Source organism: Bos grunniens, chromosome 13, assembly GCF_055505025.1.
Source record: "Bos grunniens cultivar Pamir isolate PY7600 chromosome 13, Bosgru_T2T1.0, whole genome shotgun sequence".
In the NCBI taxonomy this organism is placed as follows: Eukaryota; Metazoa; Chordata; class Mammalia; order Artiodactyla; family Bovidae; genus Bos; species Bos grunniens.
The window spans coordinates 8,247,662-8,261,294 of NC_141177.1; the positions used below are offsets into that span (position 1 = coordinate 8,247,662).

At 41.2% G+C, this 13,633-nt stretch overlaps 1 protein-coding gene across 2 annotated transcripts; it reads right to left on the bottom strand.

Annotated features, from left to right (window-relative positions):
- Positions 1-733: 733 nt before the first annotated feature.
- Positions 734-13,012, bottom strand: LOC147360090 (uncharacterized). 2 transcript variants are annotated; one of them, XM_086330811.1, is made up of 5 exons: positions 12,886-13,012; positions 12,509-12,585; positions 9,276-9,402; positions 8,764-8,859; positions 734-3,219 (listed from the first exon to the last, which is right to left on the bottom strand). In XM_086330811.1, exons 2-5 carry the CDS (start codon positions 12,551-12,553, stop codon positions 1,964-1,966), a joined length of 1,524 nt encoding a protein of 507 aa, XP_086186937.1. In that variant the 5' UTR covers positions 12,554-12,585; positions 12,886-13,012; the 3' UTR covers positions 734-1,963. The 2 variants fall into 2 exon arrangements, with proteins under 2 accessions (XP_086186937.1, XP_086186936.1); XM_086330810.1 differs by having other exon boundaries at positions 12,497-12,585.
- Between the last annotated feature and the right edge of the window lie 621 nt (positions 13,013-13,633).

A 13,633-nucleotide genomic window follows, 5' to 3' on the forward strand; every position in this document is an offset into this window, starting at 1 on the left:
ATGACATTTTAAATCTCCATACAAGCATTTCTAGCTCTCTCTCCATTTATCATACCAACAACTCTTATTATTTTCTTAAACAGAAATATCTTATGTGGTTTTAATGTTAAAATCCAATAGGAAATTTTTTCAGCTGAAACTTTCCAATGGGAATGTCTTGAATGGCCTAACTTTTGCATAATGGCTATTTCCTGTTTTTATTTTCTAACTTTTTCCTTTTTCATGTAATTAGAGACTTAGGATTTATAGTGGTTATTCCCAGGAATCATGGCAACAGATATAAAAAAAAAGTTGCCATTTCCCTCTCCAGGGATCGAACCCAGGTCTCCCACATTGCAGGCAGATGCTTTAACCTCTGAGCCACCAGGAAAGCCCTGCCCCCTCAACAAAAAGACATTTATTGGAATCTAGGTTTCTATTGAGTCTGTTAGCAAATTTGGAATACTAGACTTTTTAGAACAAGCTGTTCTGTTAAGCTTTTTTCTTTCTTCCTTATAATATAGACTCCAGAGTTAAGAGCCATGTTGGAAATTCTTAATATATTTTAAACACATAGAATAGTTTCCATTTAGGTTGACTCTAAACCAGAATTTTAAAGACCAAAGGAGTAACTGCCCCATTTTTCCCTCACCCCAGTAACCATTTTACATTTTCATAATTGCATTGATCACATTTATTTTATACTCATCTTTTAAACTTATTCAGTTGCATTTTCATTGTATATATAACTCAACAGACACATAATTTTATAGGTTATTTGCAAAAAGTGAGCTTATGTCCATACCCTTTCTTAGAGATTTAAAAAAAAGCACATAAGGAATGAACATGGGATGAGGAGCTGCCTCCAATGATTACACAACAATTTAGCCATGTGGCAGCCACTATAATACTCTAATATCTGGGAAAGCAGAGGTCAGAAAGATGAGAGAACGACCCACAAAGAAGAAACTGAATGTTTTCCATCAATTTCTATGGCTTGAGAGCAGTCCTAAAGAGACGTGTTCAACTACTCCCAACCCCACTTGACTGAACAGGGCTAAGCTGCCACCAATGATTATGGGAACTGATTCAGAAAAGTGTAGATTTCTGACACAAGACTTGAATGTATGCAACATTTCCCACCAGTGTTAGCAGGCCCTAGAAAACTTGTGACTTACTTATCAGGGAACACAGGAAATCAACTTATTTTGAATAACACTACTATGGATTCTCTAAGTCATGAATCTAAGTCATAGAATTGTTGCCATCTCTCCGTCTCCTCTTGGTTCTCTGGATACATTCAATAATGGTGCCAACTGCTCCAGGAAGCTGGATGTCTATGAATTCTATCCATCTAGACAAGGAGCAGAAACATTGTCTTGTAGCCCAGTGACCCACCACCTTTAAATTTCTCATGTCTTCCCTCTTAACTTTCTTTTAGGTTTTTAAATAATGACCCACCTTTTGTTTTCATTGTCCACTGGCAACGTTTCTTCTTCTCTGAAGTTTTAATTCCAAAGAAATGGCTTTTGTGGTCCTGACTTACGCCTAGATCAGAGTTGTATCCCCTCCACACAAAATAGAGAGCCACCTCTGTTAAAACTAGGATTTTACTCATCCAGTGAAAATACATAATGAACAATCAGCAAAGTGAGTCTGTTCTTTTTACTCCACCCTCAAGCTGCCTATGAGTCTACTTCCCATCACAGCAACTGCTGTTTTCAGGTTCAAATTTTGCTTGGGCACGTTTAGCTGCTTTTGCTCAAAGAACTGAGTCAGTGAAATACAGAAAATATGTCTCTGATCGCATCTCCCCGTTTCGTCAACTTGTATTTAAATTTCTAAAATATTCCACACAGGATGAATTCATGCAGAAGAATTGGACTTTGGCTAACACCCTTTCCACGTTGATCTCTTTGGTTTAGATTTTCGATTTCTAGTAAAAGGTAAGTGATTTCTAAATGCCTCCCTGCCTCTTCTACAGTCAGGGTTTCTTTTTATCATGAGTTTGCAGATGTCGAGACAGTTTCGAATTTAGACTGAACGCTTTTCCACATTGGTCACATACAAAGGGCTTCTCTCCAGTATGGATTTTCATGTGCTTACTAAGATTTGAACTATGGTTAAAAGCCTTTTGACATTCACTACATTTATAAGGTTTCTCTTCAGTATGAATTTTTTTATGTCGGTTAAGGTCAGAGTAATAGCGAAAGGTCTTTTCACATCCATCGCATGAAAAGGGCGTCTTTGGCCTCTCTTTAGAATGACTTTTCTGGTGTCTAATAACATTTGACTGATGTTTAAAGGTTTTTTCACAAACATTACACTTGTAGGGTCTCTCTCCAGTATGGGTTCTTCGATGTCGTGTTAGATCTGAAAAACGGACAAAGGTCTTTTTACAATTATCACAGCTGTAAAGTTTCTCCCCAGTGTGGATTTGTTTATGACGCTTAAGATCTACGAGCTGGGTAAAGGTCTTCTCACATTCATTACATGAAAAGGGCTTCTCTCCAGTATGAATTTTCTGATGTTTGTTAAGATTCGATTGGCTTTTAAAGGATTTTTCACAATCATTACATTTGTAGGGTCTCTCTCCAGAGTGAACTCTTTGATGTAAGAGAAACTGTGAATATGGGTTGAAGTCCTTTTTGCAGTGATTACATGTGTAATATTTCTTTCTAGTATGAGTTTTTTGGTGTTGAATTTTTTCTGAGAAACTGTGAAAGGCCCTTCCACAAAACCTACAGACAAAGAGTTTCTTTTGTGTGGGAGTTCTTTGATGCTGAGTCAGCTGTGGTCTCTGGCCAGCATGAAATCTCTGATGAGTAATCAGGGATGAAAGAAACCGGAAGGCCCTCTGACACACGTCACACTTGTGTGGTTTCAGTCCGCTGTGTGTGCTCTGATGTTGAATGAACTTTGAAGCTCTGTTAAAGGTTTTGCCACACTGGTCACATTCAAGGTGTGTATCCAGAGTATCGATTCTTTGGCGCCTTGGAAACGATGCGCGATGCCGGAAGGCCTTTGTCTCTTCATCATCTCCGGGGGCTTTCTCTACCTGGTGAATTCGCTGGTGTTCAGCAAGTTGTGAGCTACAACTAAACGCCATGCTGCAGTCGTCACATTCATAACGTTGGACAAAAACAGAAAGTTCTCGATACTTTGCTTGGTGAGGGTTCTGCCTGAAGGTACTCATAGATTCATAAAGGGCATGATAATCCACCAATGCTGGTTGACATGCTAGTGGGAAGACAGCAGGAGAAAAATAAAATTAAAACCAGGCATCACAGCAAATGAGACTGCTAGTGGTGGAGCGGGGACAGAAGGGTTCAGCAACTGGGGACTCGGGAGGAGTGGGACGAGAGGCTGAAGTTTACCAGGAGAGGAATGAGAGAGAAGTGTTCTCCGAGTACAAGAATAGTTTAAGTGATCAACATATATCCAATGAAAAGTTTCTTTAAACTTTAAATACTTCTTAAAAAAAAAAGAAATACTTCTTTTTGTAACTGAAAAATGATTTGTTGCCACTGTAATCACCAAACCAGAAACGTTTAAAGACTCTGAAAGCAGCCACGGGAGATTCTAAGCAAGGATTAAAGTTTTACTTTCATTAAGGTCCTTTAAAATTTCTCTCTAGAGATACAGCAATTTGTGAAAGTAATTAGACTTTAAATACTTACCTTTGAGCAACAAACTGGGGGAGGGTCTCTCTGTGAGTAAATATGAACCTGGTCTATCCATTGTATTAATATTTAATATTTTACTGCAGGACAGGGTTGTTATTGATTGGGCCAGTGCTCTACTTGGATATTTGAGTTCTGTTTATTTTGTTATTTCTGAGAACACTAAGAACAGTCATATATACACATCTGTTAATTTGTTGAAATGTATTCTAGACATAGATTCTTAGAAATGAAAAGGAGCCCTATTGTTTATGTATACCCACACCTACTCAAGTTCTTACATTGTGTGAGCTCATCATTACTTTCCAGTATCTTAATCACTCTAGACTTTATGAACCTTATGACCCCCAGTTTGACAAATTTCCAGGGTTTTTTTTTGTAATAAAGAAATCTAAATAAAATGGATTAACTGCTAGTAATTTTTTTATTAAAAAGGTTAATTAATGATGGAGAACTAGCATGGGTTTCTGCTACCTTTATCATTCTAGATCTTAAAATGCTACTGAAGTTATTAGAAAATGTATGAATACAGAGGAATAGTTTAAAGATACACATGAGTGATATGTCTAAACGATAAGACATCGCCCCGTAAGATGAAATCTAGTGGTGAAAACTGGTTTGGAAATACAGTATTTCAACCTAATAATACACATGCACAGAAACATTGTATGCCAAAGACAAAGACAACACAGTAACATTGTTGGAAGAGGAGGAGAGGAATGAGAGAGAAGTGTTCTCCGAGTACAAGAATAGTTTAAGTGATCAACATATATCCAATGAAAAGTTTCTTTAAACTTTAAATACTTCTTTAAAAAAAAAAGAAATACTTCTTTTTGTAACTGACAAATGATTTGTTGCCACTGTAATCACCAAACCAGAAACGTTTAAAGACTCTAAAAGCAGCCACAGGAGATTCTAAGCAAGGATTAAAGTTTTACTTTCATTAAGGTCCTTTAAAATTTCTCTCTAGAGATACAGCAATTTGTGAAAGTAATTAGACTTTAAATACTTTCCTTTGAGCAACAAACTGGGGGAGGGTCTCTCTGTGAGAACATCTTCCAACATTGTTGGAAACCTTGTTGGAGAACCCGGAGGGAAAAGGACTGAAGAAATGGAGTATGTAACGCAAAAGTTAGAACAGTCAGGATTCAAAGAGAAGTATTACCATCCATTAATATAAGTCCCCAAAGAGGGATAAAAATGTTAGAAGATTTGCCAACTTCAAATGGCTTAATATACGGGCAACTAGAATCTCTGAAAAGAGATGAGAAATGGAGAAAGAAGGACCAGAGAGAAAAATACTTAAAGAAATAATGGCCAAAAAATGTCCAAGCCCATTGAACACTTATAAACCCACAGATCCAAGAAGTCCAGTGAAGTCAAGCATAGGAAACATAAGGAGAATCACACCAAGACATCATTGTCAAACTGCTCAAAGTCAGTGATGCAGAGAAAACTGTAGAATCAGCCAGAGGGGGAAAAAGATACTGTACATGTACATCAGATTCTTCACTGGAACACTGCAAACAAAAAAAAAAAAAAAAAGGAAAATCTTTAATGTATTAACAGAAAAAAAAAAAATCTGTTGACCAGAGTTCGTGCCCAGCAAAACCCTTTCAAAAATGAAAGCAAAATTAAAAAAAGACATTTTCTCTCATATGAAATTTGGATTTAACCAAAGGAATGAAAAAAAAATCAGAGACCATACCTATATGCTAAATATGTAAGTTTGTTTAATAATGATAAAGAGGTCAGTTAATCTGAAGCATAGCAATCTTAAATGCTTATGCACTTACAGACTTGGTATTCGTATTCTATTGAGTTTTTTTCCTTATTGAGAAAGTTTATTTGACTGAATTAATAACACTTGTGTAAACTTAGTTGTGTTTCAAGCAGTTCTTTTAAAAACATGGTCTTTTCCCATATCATTCATAAATGAGTAATCATTATAAAACACTGCACACAATTTAAAATATTATAGCCACTTAATTTAGTTCATAAAACAATTCATTTTTGCACACATCTATTAGGTCATGTATATTTGTTATGGTCATAATTGTTATTTATGAGACTTTGAATATTGGCCTTTCCTGTGTTATGTTGAATAGTTTTAATGAAAGAACCAAAGCAGGAGGAGGCTCAGTTTTAAAGTATAAAGTAAAAGTATTAAAAACACAGTACAAACATCATGGAAGAATCCATTCCATGGATAGGTAACTGATTTTAGACAAAAGAACCAATGGGAATACCTCCCAAGTATGAATGAATACTCCCTAGGAAACTAATAGGAAGAGTATGGTACTAACACACAACAGACAAATACATTAATGGAATAAAAGAACAAGTTCAGAAGATGACTTATCTGTATAGACACCTTATATGTCCCTGGAGAAGGAAAAGGCAGCCCACTCCAGTATTCCTGCCTGAAAAATCCCATGGACAGAGGTGCCTGGCGAACAACAGTCCATGGAGTTGCAAAGAGTTGGACACGACTGAGTGAGTAAGCAGAAGCCTTATATGTGATAAGGATGGCATCACAAGTCAGTGAGGACAGGATAGATGACTTGGTAGATAGTGTCATAAAAACTGGCTCACTATCCAGGAAAAAAATGGGGCGGATTGATTTCTTACACTGTGTACAAAAATCTCTCTCTCAAAACCAGAGAGATTAAAGATGTAAGTATGAATTTTAAGCCTCAAAAGTTAACAAGGGGCTTCTCCAGTGGCTCAGTGGTAAAAGAATCTGCCTGCAATGTAGAAGTTGCAGGTTCGATCCTTGGTTTGGGAAGATCCCCTGGAGGAGGGCATGACAACCCACTCCAGTATTCTTGCCTGGAGAATCCTGTGGACAGAGGAGACTGGCAGGCTATAGTCCAGGGGGTCACAAAGAGTCAGACATGACTGAAGCCACTGAGCACGCACGCAAAGCTAACACGAAACTGTGTGTGTTACCTAGGATGGAATGGGCTTCTTAAACAACGACAAAAAGATATTAAGTAAAAGCTACCTCAAAAATGTGAAGGGTGCGATTACATCAAAATGAAGGATTTCTGGTCAAGAAAAGCTTCAGAATCAAGAGGCAAATGACAGATTGGCGGAAGTTTTCATATGTCTTAAACCAAGCAAAAATTATCTAGAACATAAAAGAAAATTCAGTTTCCAACAAAGAAAAGAGAAAACCATTAGAAATGGGCAAAGAGGCAATTCAGAAAAGCTGAATACTGAGTGGATAGCAAGAATATCATGGGAGCTTCATCTTACTATTAGAGAAAGTAGAATTAAAGCAAGGAGGTAACTTTACTATCAAAATAGAACAATTAAAATGCAGATTATTACCAGGCATTGGTAAGATGCAGGAAGAGGACCTTGTACAATTAACAGATGTTAATGCTTGTACAATTAACAGATGTCCAGAAAAAAATCTGAGAATATTTGTGAAATTGTTTAGAGATGCCCTGTGACCCAGAGAAATTATTACACAGGTTCTTAAAGGAACATATGAGATTTTGATCAGAATGAGTTGGAGAGATTTAGCCACTGTTAAGGAAAACTTAACACTGTTAAGCCACTGAACTATAAAAGAAAACGTGTGTATTGAACATGTAAAGATCTCAAAGATAACTGGAATGATAAGTTTTACAGCATGCCATTTAAATTAAAATGCCATATATAAAACAGTGATGTGTATTTTATAAAAAAGGTGTGCATATTTTTTATAAAATATGCATAGAAAACAACATAGAAAAGATATTAAACTGGTTGTCATGGGACAGGAAGATTAATGAAATCATAGGCTACAGATGAAGGGAACACAAAAGAATGGATTCTCATATAATATAATTCTCAATAATCAACAGTGATTATTGACTATAAACTGAACAATATGATTGGCTCCGTTCTCTGTACCTAAAACTTCTAGCCCTCCTGTCACTTTGCCAGACAAAGGATAAAGACCAACATGTTAATGGAATGGAGGTGAAAGTTCAAAAGATGACTCATCTGCACAGATAATCTGGGGGTAGGAGAGAAGTTGGGGGTCAGCCTACTAAGTTTTTAAAAACAAAGAGAGCCCAGGATTACTTGGAATTCTAGTCAACAGTTCTTATAAAAACCTTTTAATTTCTTCCTGGATTACAGGCTCACTTTCCAAAATGCCTACAGCTTATAAGCATTTAGTATTTTTTGAAGCATTTAGTAACTTACTCCAGAGAAGGCAATGGCACCCTCTCCAGTACTCTTGCCTGGAAAATCCCACGGACGGAGGAGCCTGGTAGGCTCCGGTCCACGGGGTCGCTAAGAGTTGGGCACGACTGAGCGACTTCACTTTTCACTTTCATGCATTGGAGAAGGAAATGGCAACCCACTCCAATATTCTTGCCTGGAGAATCCCAGGGACAGAGGAGCCTAGTGGGCTGTCATCTATGGGGTCGCACAGAGTTGGACACGACTGAAGTGACTTAGCAGCAGCAGCAGCAGTAACTTACTCAGCTCTAAGTCTGTCCAAAGCCCAGATCACCATCTGGGCAAACTTAACTTTTTGTCCCTTGACTTTCAGAGGTCTGTTAGTGAGCTATGCTCTCTATTATACACTGAAATTTAGAGTTTCTCTGAAATTTCTGGGTCATCTTGCATTCTGGCAATTTCTACTTTCTATTTGTGATGGGCTTGTCATTTCTCTCCAATTAGATGGTAAACTTGATTACTTTTTTCATGGGTTACTCAGTGTCTAATTAACTTTTTATCTGAATATAGAGAGAAGACAATCTCCCTAACTCTTTCTTGGGAAAAAAAGTGGGGGAGCTTTTCAGGACACTCTTCTGAGCCCATCCATTCTAATCACTGATAAATTATTTGACCAGTTCAGCTATTCATACTTCTGTCCCTTCGTGGGGTCATTTAAGTTTCAAAATTTTACCAGCACACCATTTAGTATCCTAAGACTAGAGATACAACAAGGCGGGTACAGGGAGAGGAACGAATGTGGGGTAAAATAGGATTTCTTTGGGGAGCTCGCTTCTCGTCACCTTGGGGATCCAGATCACTCTGACCAGTTGGCGTATGAGTGGGGACAGCCTCCACATGTTTGTTCCTTGTCAATTACCTGGGCATGGAGCACTCGTCACCTCTTTCTCCAGCATCCGGGGCTCCTTCCCTTGCCTCAAAGAGGACATCACTTCTGCTTTGTAAGCCCAGCGTCCTAAGAAAAATAAATGATCTTCACCATGCTGAAGTAATTACAGAAGTCTGACTTAGACTTCTAATGAGATTCATTATCACCTCAAAAATCTTTCAGGAGTTCGTTTTTTTTTTTTTAGGTTTTTTCTTTTTTCCTTTTTTTTTTTTTTTTTAGGTATTTCTTAGGCAGACACTAGCCTAAGAGACATGATGTTTTTTTAAAAAGTGTGATGGTTTGGAAGACGATGGAGAATATGAAGAATCCATCATCACCAAATGATAATGCCCTCTCCTATCGTCACACAGCACCAGTACTTTACTGAGGAACATCGAGTTGAATTCAACCAAGTGTTTCTAGGGCCTTTGCAGATATTCCCAAGGTGGAAGGAAAAATTCCACCTTGGGCAATTGTAAACTAACTAGGAAAGATCTTCTTACCCAATGACACAAGGTGATCACAGGTATCCAGCATCACATCCCGATACAGTTCTCTCTTTTCAGGGCTCAGATGAGCCCACTGGTCTGGAGAAAAGACCACAGCCACGTCTCTAAACTTCACTGACTCCTGAAATAACAGTTGATACTATATAAGTATACATGCTTCTGTGTGGCCCTTGGTAGACAACTTTCAAGTTTTCCATAACAGGGAGGTAGGCAGAACAAGGAATGAACACACACAACAGAAACTGTAAGAAATAAACTTTGTCCTTAGAGAGTTTGGAGGGCAAAATTATCTGTCCTCGTGGAAAAGTAACAGCTAAAGAAACATGCCTTTGGTGTATGTGTTTGGCTGAGGAGTCAGTGGTGTGAAGCTACCATCTGTGGGATTATGACTGCAGGCCTCCAAGTCAGAGTCCCAGGCAGGTGGGATGATAAGGACAATGTCCTGACTGTTGGACTAGGACATCAGTCTGTTCCTGAAACACCACTCTATTTGAGTTTCAAGCCTGCCAGACTTCAGACCTGGAACTTACACCATCAGCTTTCCCCATCTCCGGTTGACTGCAGATCTTGGGACTCCTCTGCCTTTGTAATCACATTATTCTCAGCCTTATCATAAATCATTATATTTATTTAGATAGATAATTTGGAGATCCTGATGGTTCTGTTTCTCCAGAGGACCCTAATTAATACAGTCACTTGATCAGTGTCAGAGAGTGTGGACTGATAAGGACTGAGATTATATGGGCCAAAGCATCAAGGCAGACCTTCAAAAATGAAGTCAGCTTGCTGCTCCTGCTGCTAAGTCATGTCAGTTGTGTCTGACTCTGTGCGACCCCATAGACGGCAGCCTACCAGGCTCTGCCGTCCCTGGGATTCTCCAGGTAAGAACACTAGAGTGGGTTGCCATTTCCTTCTCCAATGCATGAAAGTGAAAAGTGAAAGGGAAGTCGCTCAGTTGTGTCCGACTCTTTGTGACCACATGGACAGCAGCCCACCAGGCTCCTCCGTCCATGGGATTCTCCAGGCAAGAGTACTGGAGTGGGGTGCCATTGCCTTCTCCGGAAGTCAGCTTGACCTGTACTTTACATGAAAGAACCAACACCTTTGGTTCTACCCATGATGGAGTGATGTGAGAATTGGATGTGAGAGTACAGATGTGAGAGTTGGACCATAAAGAAGACTGAGCACCGAAGAATTGATGCTTTCAAATTGTGGTGTTAGAGAAGACTAGAAGACTCTTGAGAGTCCCTTGGACAGCAAGAAGATCAACCCAGTCCATCCTAAAGGAAATCAATCCTGAATTTTCATTGGAAGGACTAATCCTGAGGCTCCAATACTTTGGCCACCTGATGTGAAGAACCAGCTCATTAGAAAAGACCCTGATGCTGGGAAAGATTGAAGGCAGGAGGAGAAGGGGATGACAGGGGACAAGATGGTTGGATGGCATCACTGATTCAATGGACATGAGTTTGAGCAAACTCCAGGAGATGGTGAAGGACAGGGAAGCCTGGCGTGCTGTAGTCCACGGGGTTGCAGAGTCAGACAAGACTTTAGTGACTGGACAACAGCGACAATGATAGAGTAGTTGCTTTAGTTACCCTCTCACTGTGAAAGAGCAGGAGAAGCTAGATAAATAAACGTACCTTACTTTTACATACTGGAAAGCAACGTATTCAAGGGCTGTGATCCTTGACAGAGGAAAAGCATGTATCATCCTGACATTCTCTTTGATGGCATTTCTAGAGCCACAGGGCAAGGAGCAGTGACCTTGCTGGATGGAGGGATTGGATACCAGAGTTTGGACCTTTCAACACAACTGGGCTTGGAGGGCAGGGTGCTAGACAGGGAGCCTTAAACACTAATATGAAAATTTCCCTTGGGTCCATAGCTGACCACAGAGCCAAACTTGTGAGAACAGCTGCTGGGATACTGAGTCAAACAGAAGTTTTGAAGGTCACGTGGTGCTGGTAAGAATGTGGGGTTTGGAAAGTGGAGTAACGGGGCATTTGGTTGAGGCCGTGTTCTATACCCAATGAAGATGTCCTTTGAAAATGAAGGCAGATATAAACACATCAATTTGGACTTGAAAATTGAATAACCAGGGACTTCCCTGGTGGTACAGTGGCTGAAACTCCCAGGTTCCAATGCAAGGGGCCCGGGATCCATCCCTGGTCAGTGTACTTGACCCTGTATGCTGCGACTAAGAATTCACACGCTGCAGCTAAAAAAGACCCTGCATGCCACGACTAAGACCCAGCACAGCCAAATAAATGAATGCTTTTTAAAAAGCAAAAGGAAATTGAACAATGAATGACCATAACAGAAAGAAATTCTCTCCCAGAAGAATCCTTGTTAGTTTTTTGTGTCGGGCTGTTATGCATTCATGTGTGCATGCTCAGTCTCCCAGTCATGTCCAACTCTTTTGCGACGCCATGGACTATAACCTGCCAGGTTCTCCATCCATGGGATTCTGCAGGCAAGAATACTGGAGTGGGTTGCCATTTCCTCCTCCAGGGGATCTTCCTGACCCAGGAATCAAACTCGCATCTCCTGCAGCTCCTGCATTGACAGGCGGTTCTTTACCACTGAGCCACTTGTGCATTTATAGTGCACAAAAAACGATAGGCTTCCCTCGTATCTTAGATGGTAAAGAATCTGTGCACTGCAGGAGACCTGGGTTTGATCTCTGGGTCGGGAAGATCCTGGAGAAGGAAATGGCAACCCACTCCAGTATTCTTGCCTGGACAATCCTATGGACAGAGGAGCTGGGTGGGCTACAGTCAATGGGGTCACGAAGAGTCAGACACGACTTAGTGACTAAACCACCACCGAAAACGATACATGGAAGTCCTGACCCCCAAGACCTCAGAATGTGACCTTACTTGAAAATAGGGTTTTTGCCGAAGTCATCAGGTTAAAACGAGCTTCAGGTGGGCCTTAATCCAATGGTTTAGGAAGGGGAAATCTGGATACAGTGGCAGACATGTGCTGAGGGACCACTGTGTGAGGAGACCCAGGGAGAAGACAATTAGAGGATAAAGGCAGAGACCGCAGTGAGGCACCCACAAGCCAAGGAATGCCCAGGACAGCCAGCATCCACCAGAAGCCAGGGGAGAGACCTGCAACAGACTCCCTTATGGCTCCAAACAAACAAGGGTTATTAGGCCGGTAAATTGGTATTTAGGAAGGAATTCAGAAGTAAGCGATTGATTCACCTGTGATATCACCTTTAGAAATGAAAGAACCATGTTTCCTCCTCCTCCTCCTTCCATTCTCAGGGCAAAACACTCCAGAGAGGTCACACCTTAAAACGGAGAGCAGAAGTACGTGAGACCAAAGGTCCAAACCCCCATCTCCACCCCAAATCCCAACCACCTCAACCACATACACAGAGGAAGCCAGGAATGCAGGACAGCCTCCCAGCCTCAGCCTGACACATCGCCTCCTCTCCTGGGCTCCACAAGGAGCCCACGTGTGAGCCTGTGGCAGCTGGAACTGCAGCTGTATGGGGCCTGTGCCCATGTGCCAGAGCATGCTGCTGTTTCCCAGGTGTGCAGTGCACAAAACGTTCTCTGCTTCCCAGTGGGACAGAGCACGAACTCACCATCCCAGACAGATCAGCTCCAGCACAGCCAGCAAGCCCGTCATGCACCTAGGGCCTGCTTATATAGAGCCCAGCTCATCACACCCAGAACCTTCTCATTTCCCAATCAAGGCCCGTCATCGCCTGCAGGACTCTCAGCCCTTCTGATCTTGAGTATATTAGACACAGGAAGGATTAGGGGATGTGGTGTGTAGGTCAAGATTTAGGCTGGAAATTCCCTACTGGTCTTATTCACCCCCCTACCATGTCCCCCCACTGTGTCATGTAACATACCCTCTGGTTGATTCTCTTCCCGCTTGAATCTCTGAGATGAGGGGGGCATCTCACCTGGTGCCCCTGCCCCACATGAGGCAGCTGCATGGAGGAGGAGAGACAGTTACCTGCTTTCGGTAGGAAGAAGGTATCTGATAGCACCTCCTCTTCCCCATGGCCCATCGTCGGTAGCAGGCACGGGAGAATCCCATGTGCCGCTTGCCCCAGACAGGGGCTGGGAATGATGCAGGGTGTGGTCCACAGGATAATGACCATCACCACCACTGTGGCAAGAGGACCACATCCTGATTCCCGGAACCTATATTACCTAATGTGGCAAAAGGGACTTTGCGGGTGTGATTAAGCACAAGGACTGCACCCAGCCCTGAGATGCTTCCCTGCTCCTTCACTTCTTATCTGGCCCTCATGCAGGGAACACTTGATTCACAGGCACAAGAGGAGGGAAGAGGAAGAACACATGGGGAGAGGATGTGTC

Coding starts and splice junctions, on each gene's coding strand:
- LOC147360090 (XM_086330810.1), bottom strand. CDS start 12,553: ATGGAAGGAGGAGGAGGAGGAAACATGGTTCTTTCATTTCTAAAGGTG. Junction 9,403..12,496: donor TTCTAAAGGTGATATCACAG/GTGAATCAATCG, acceptor CTGTTATTTCAG/GAGTCAGTGAAGTTTAGAGA. Junction 8,860..9,275: donor TGATCACCTTGTGTCATTGG/GTAAGAAGATCT, acceptor TATTTTTCTTAG/GACGCTGGGCTTACAAAGCA.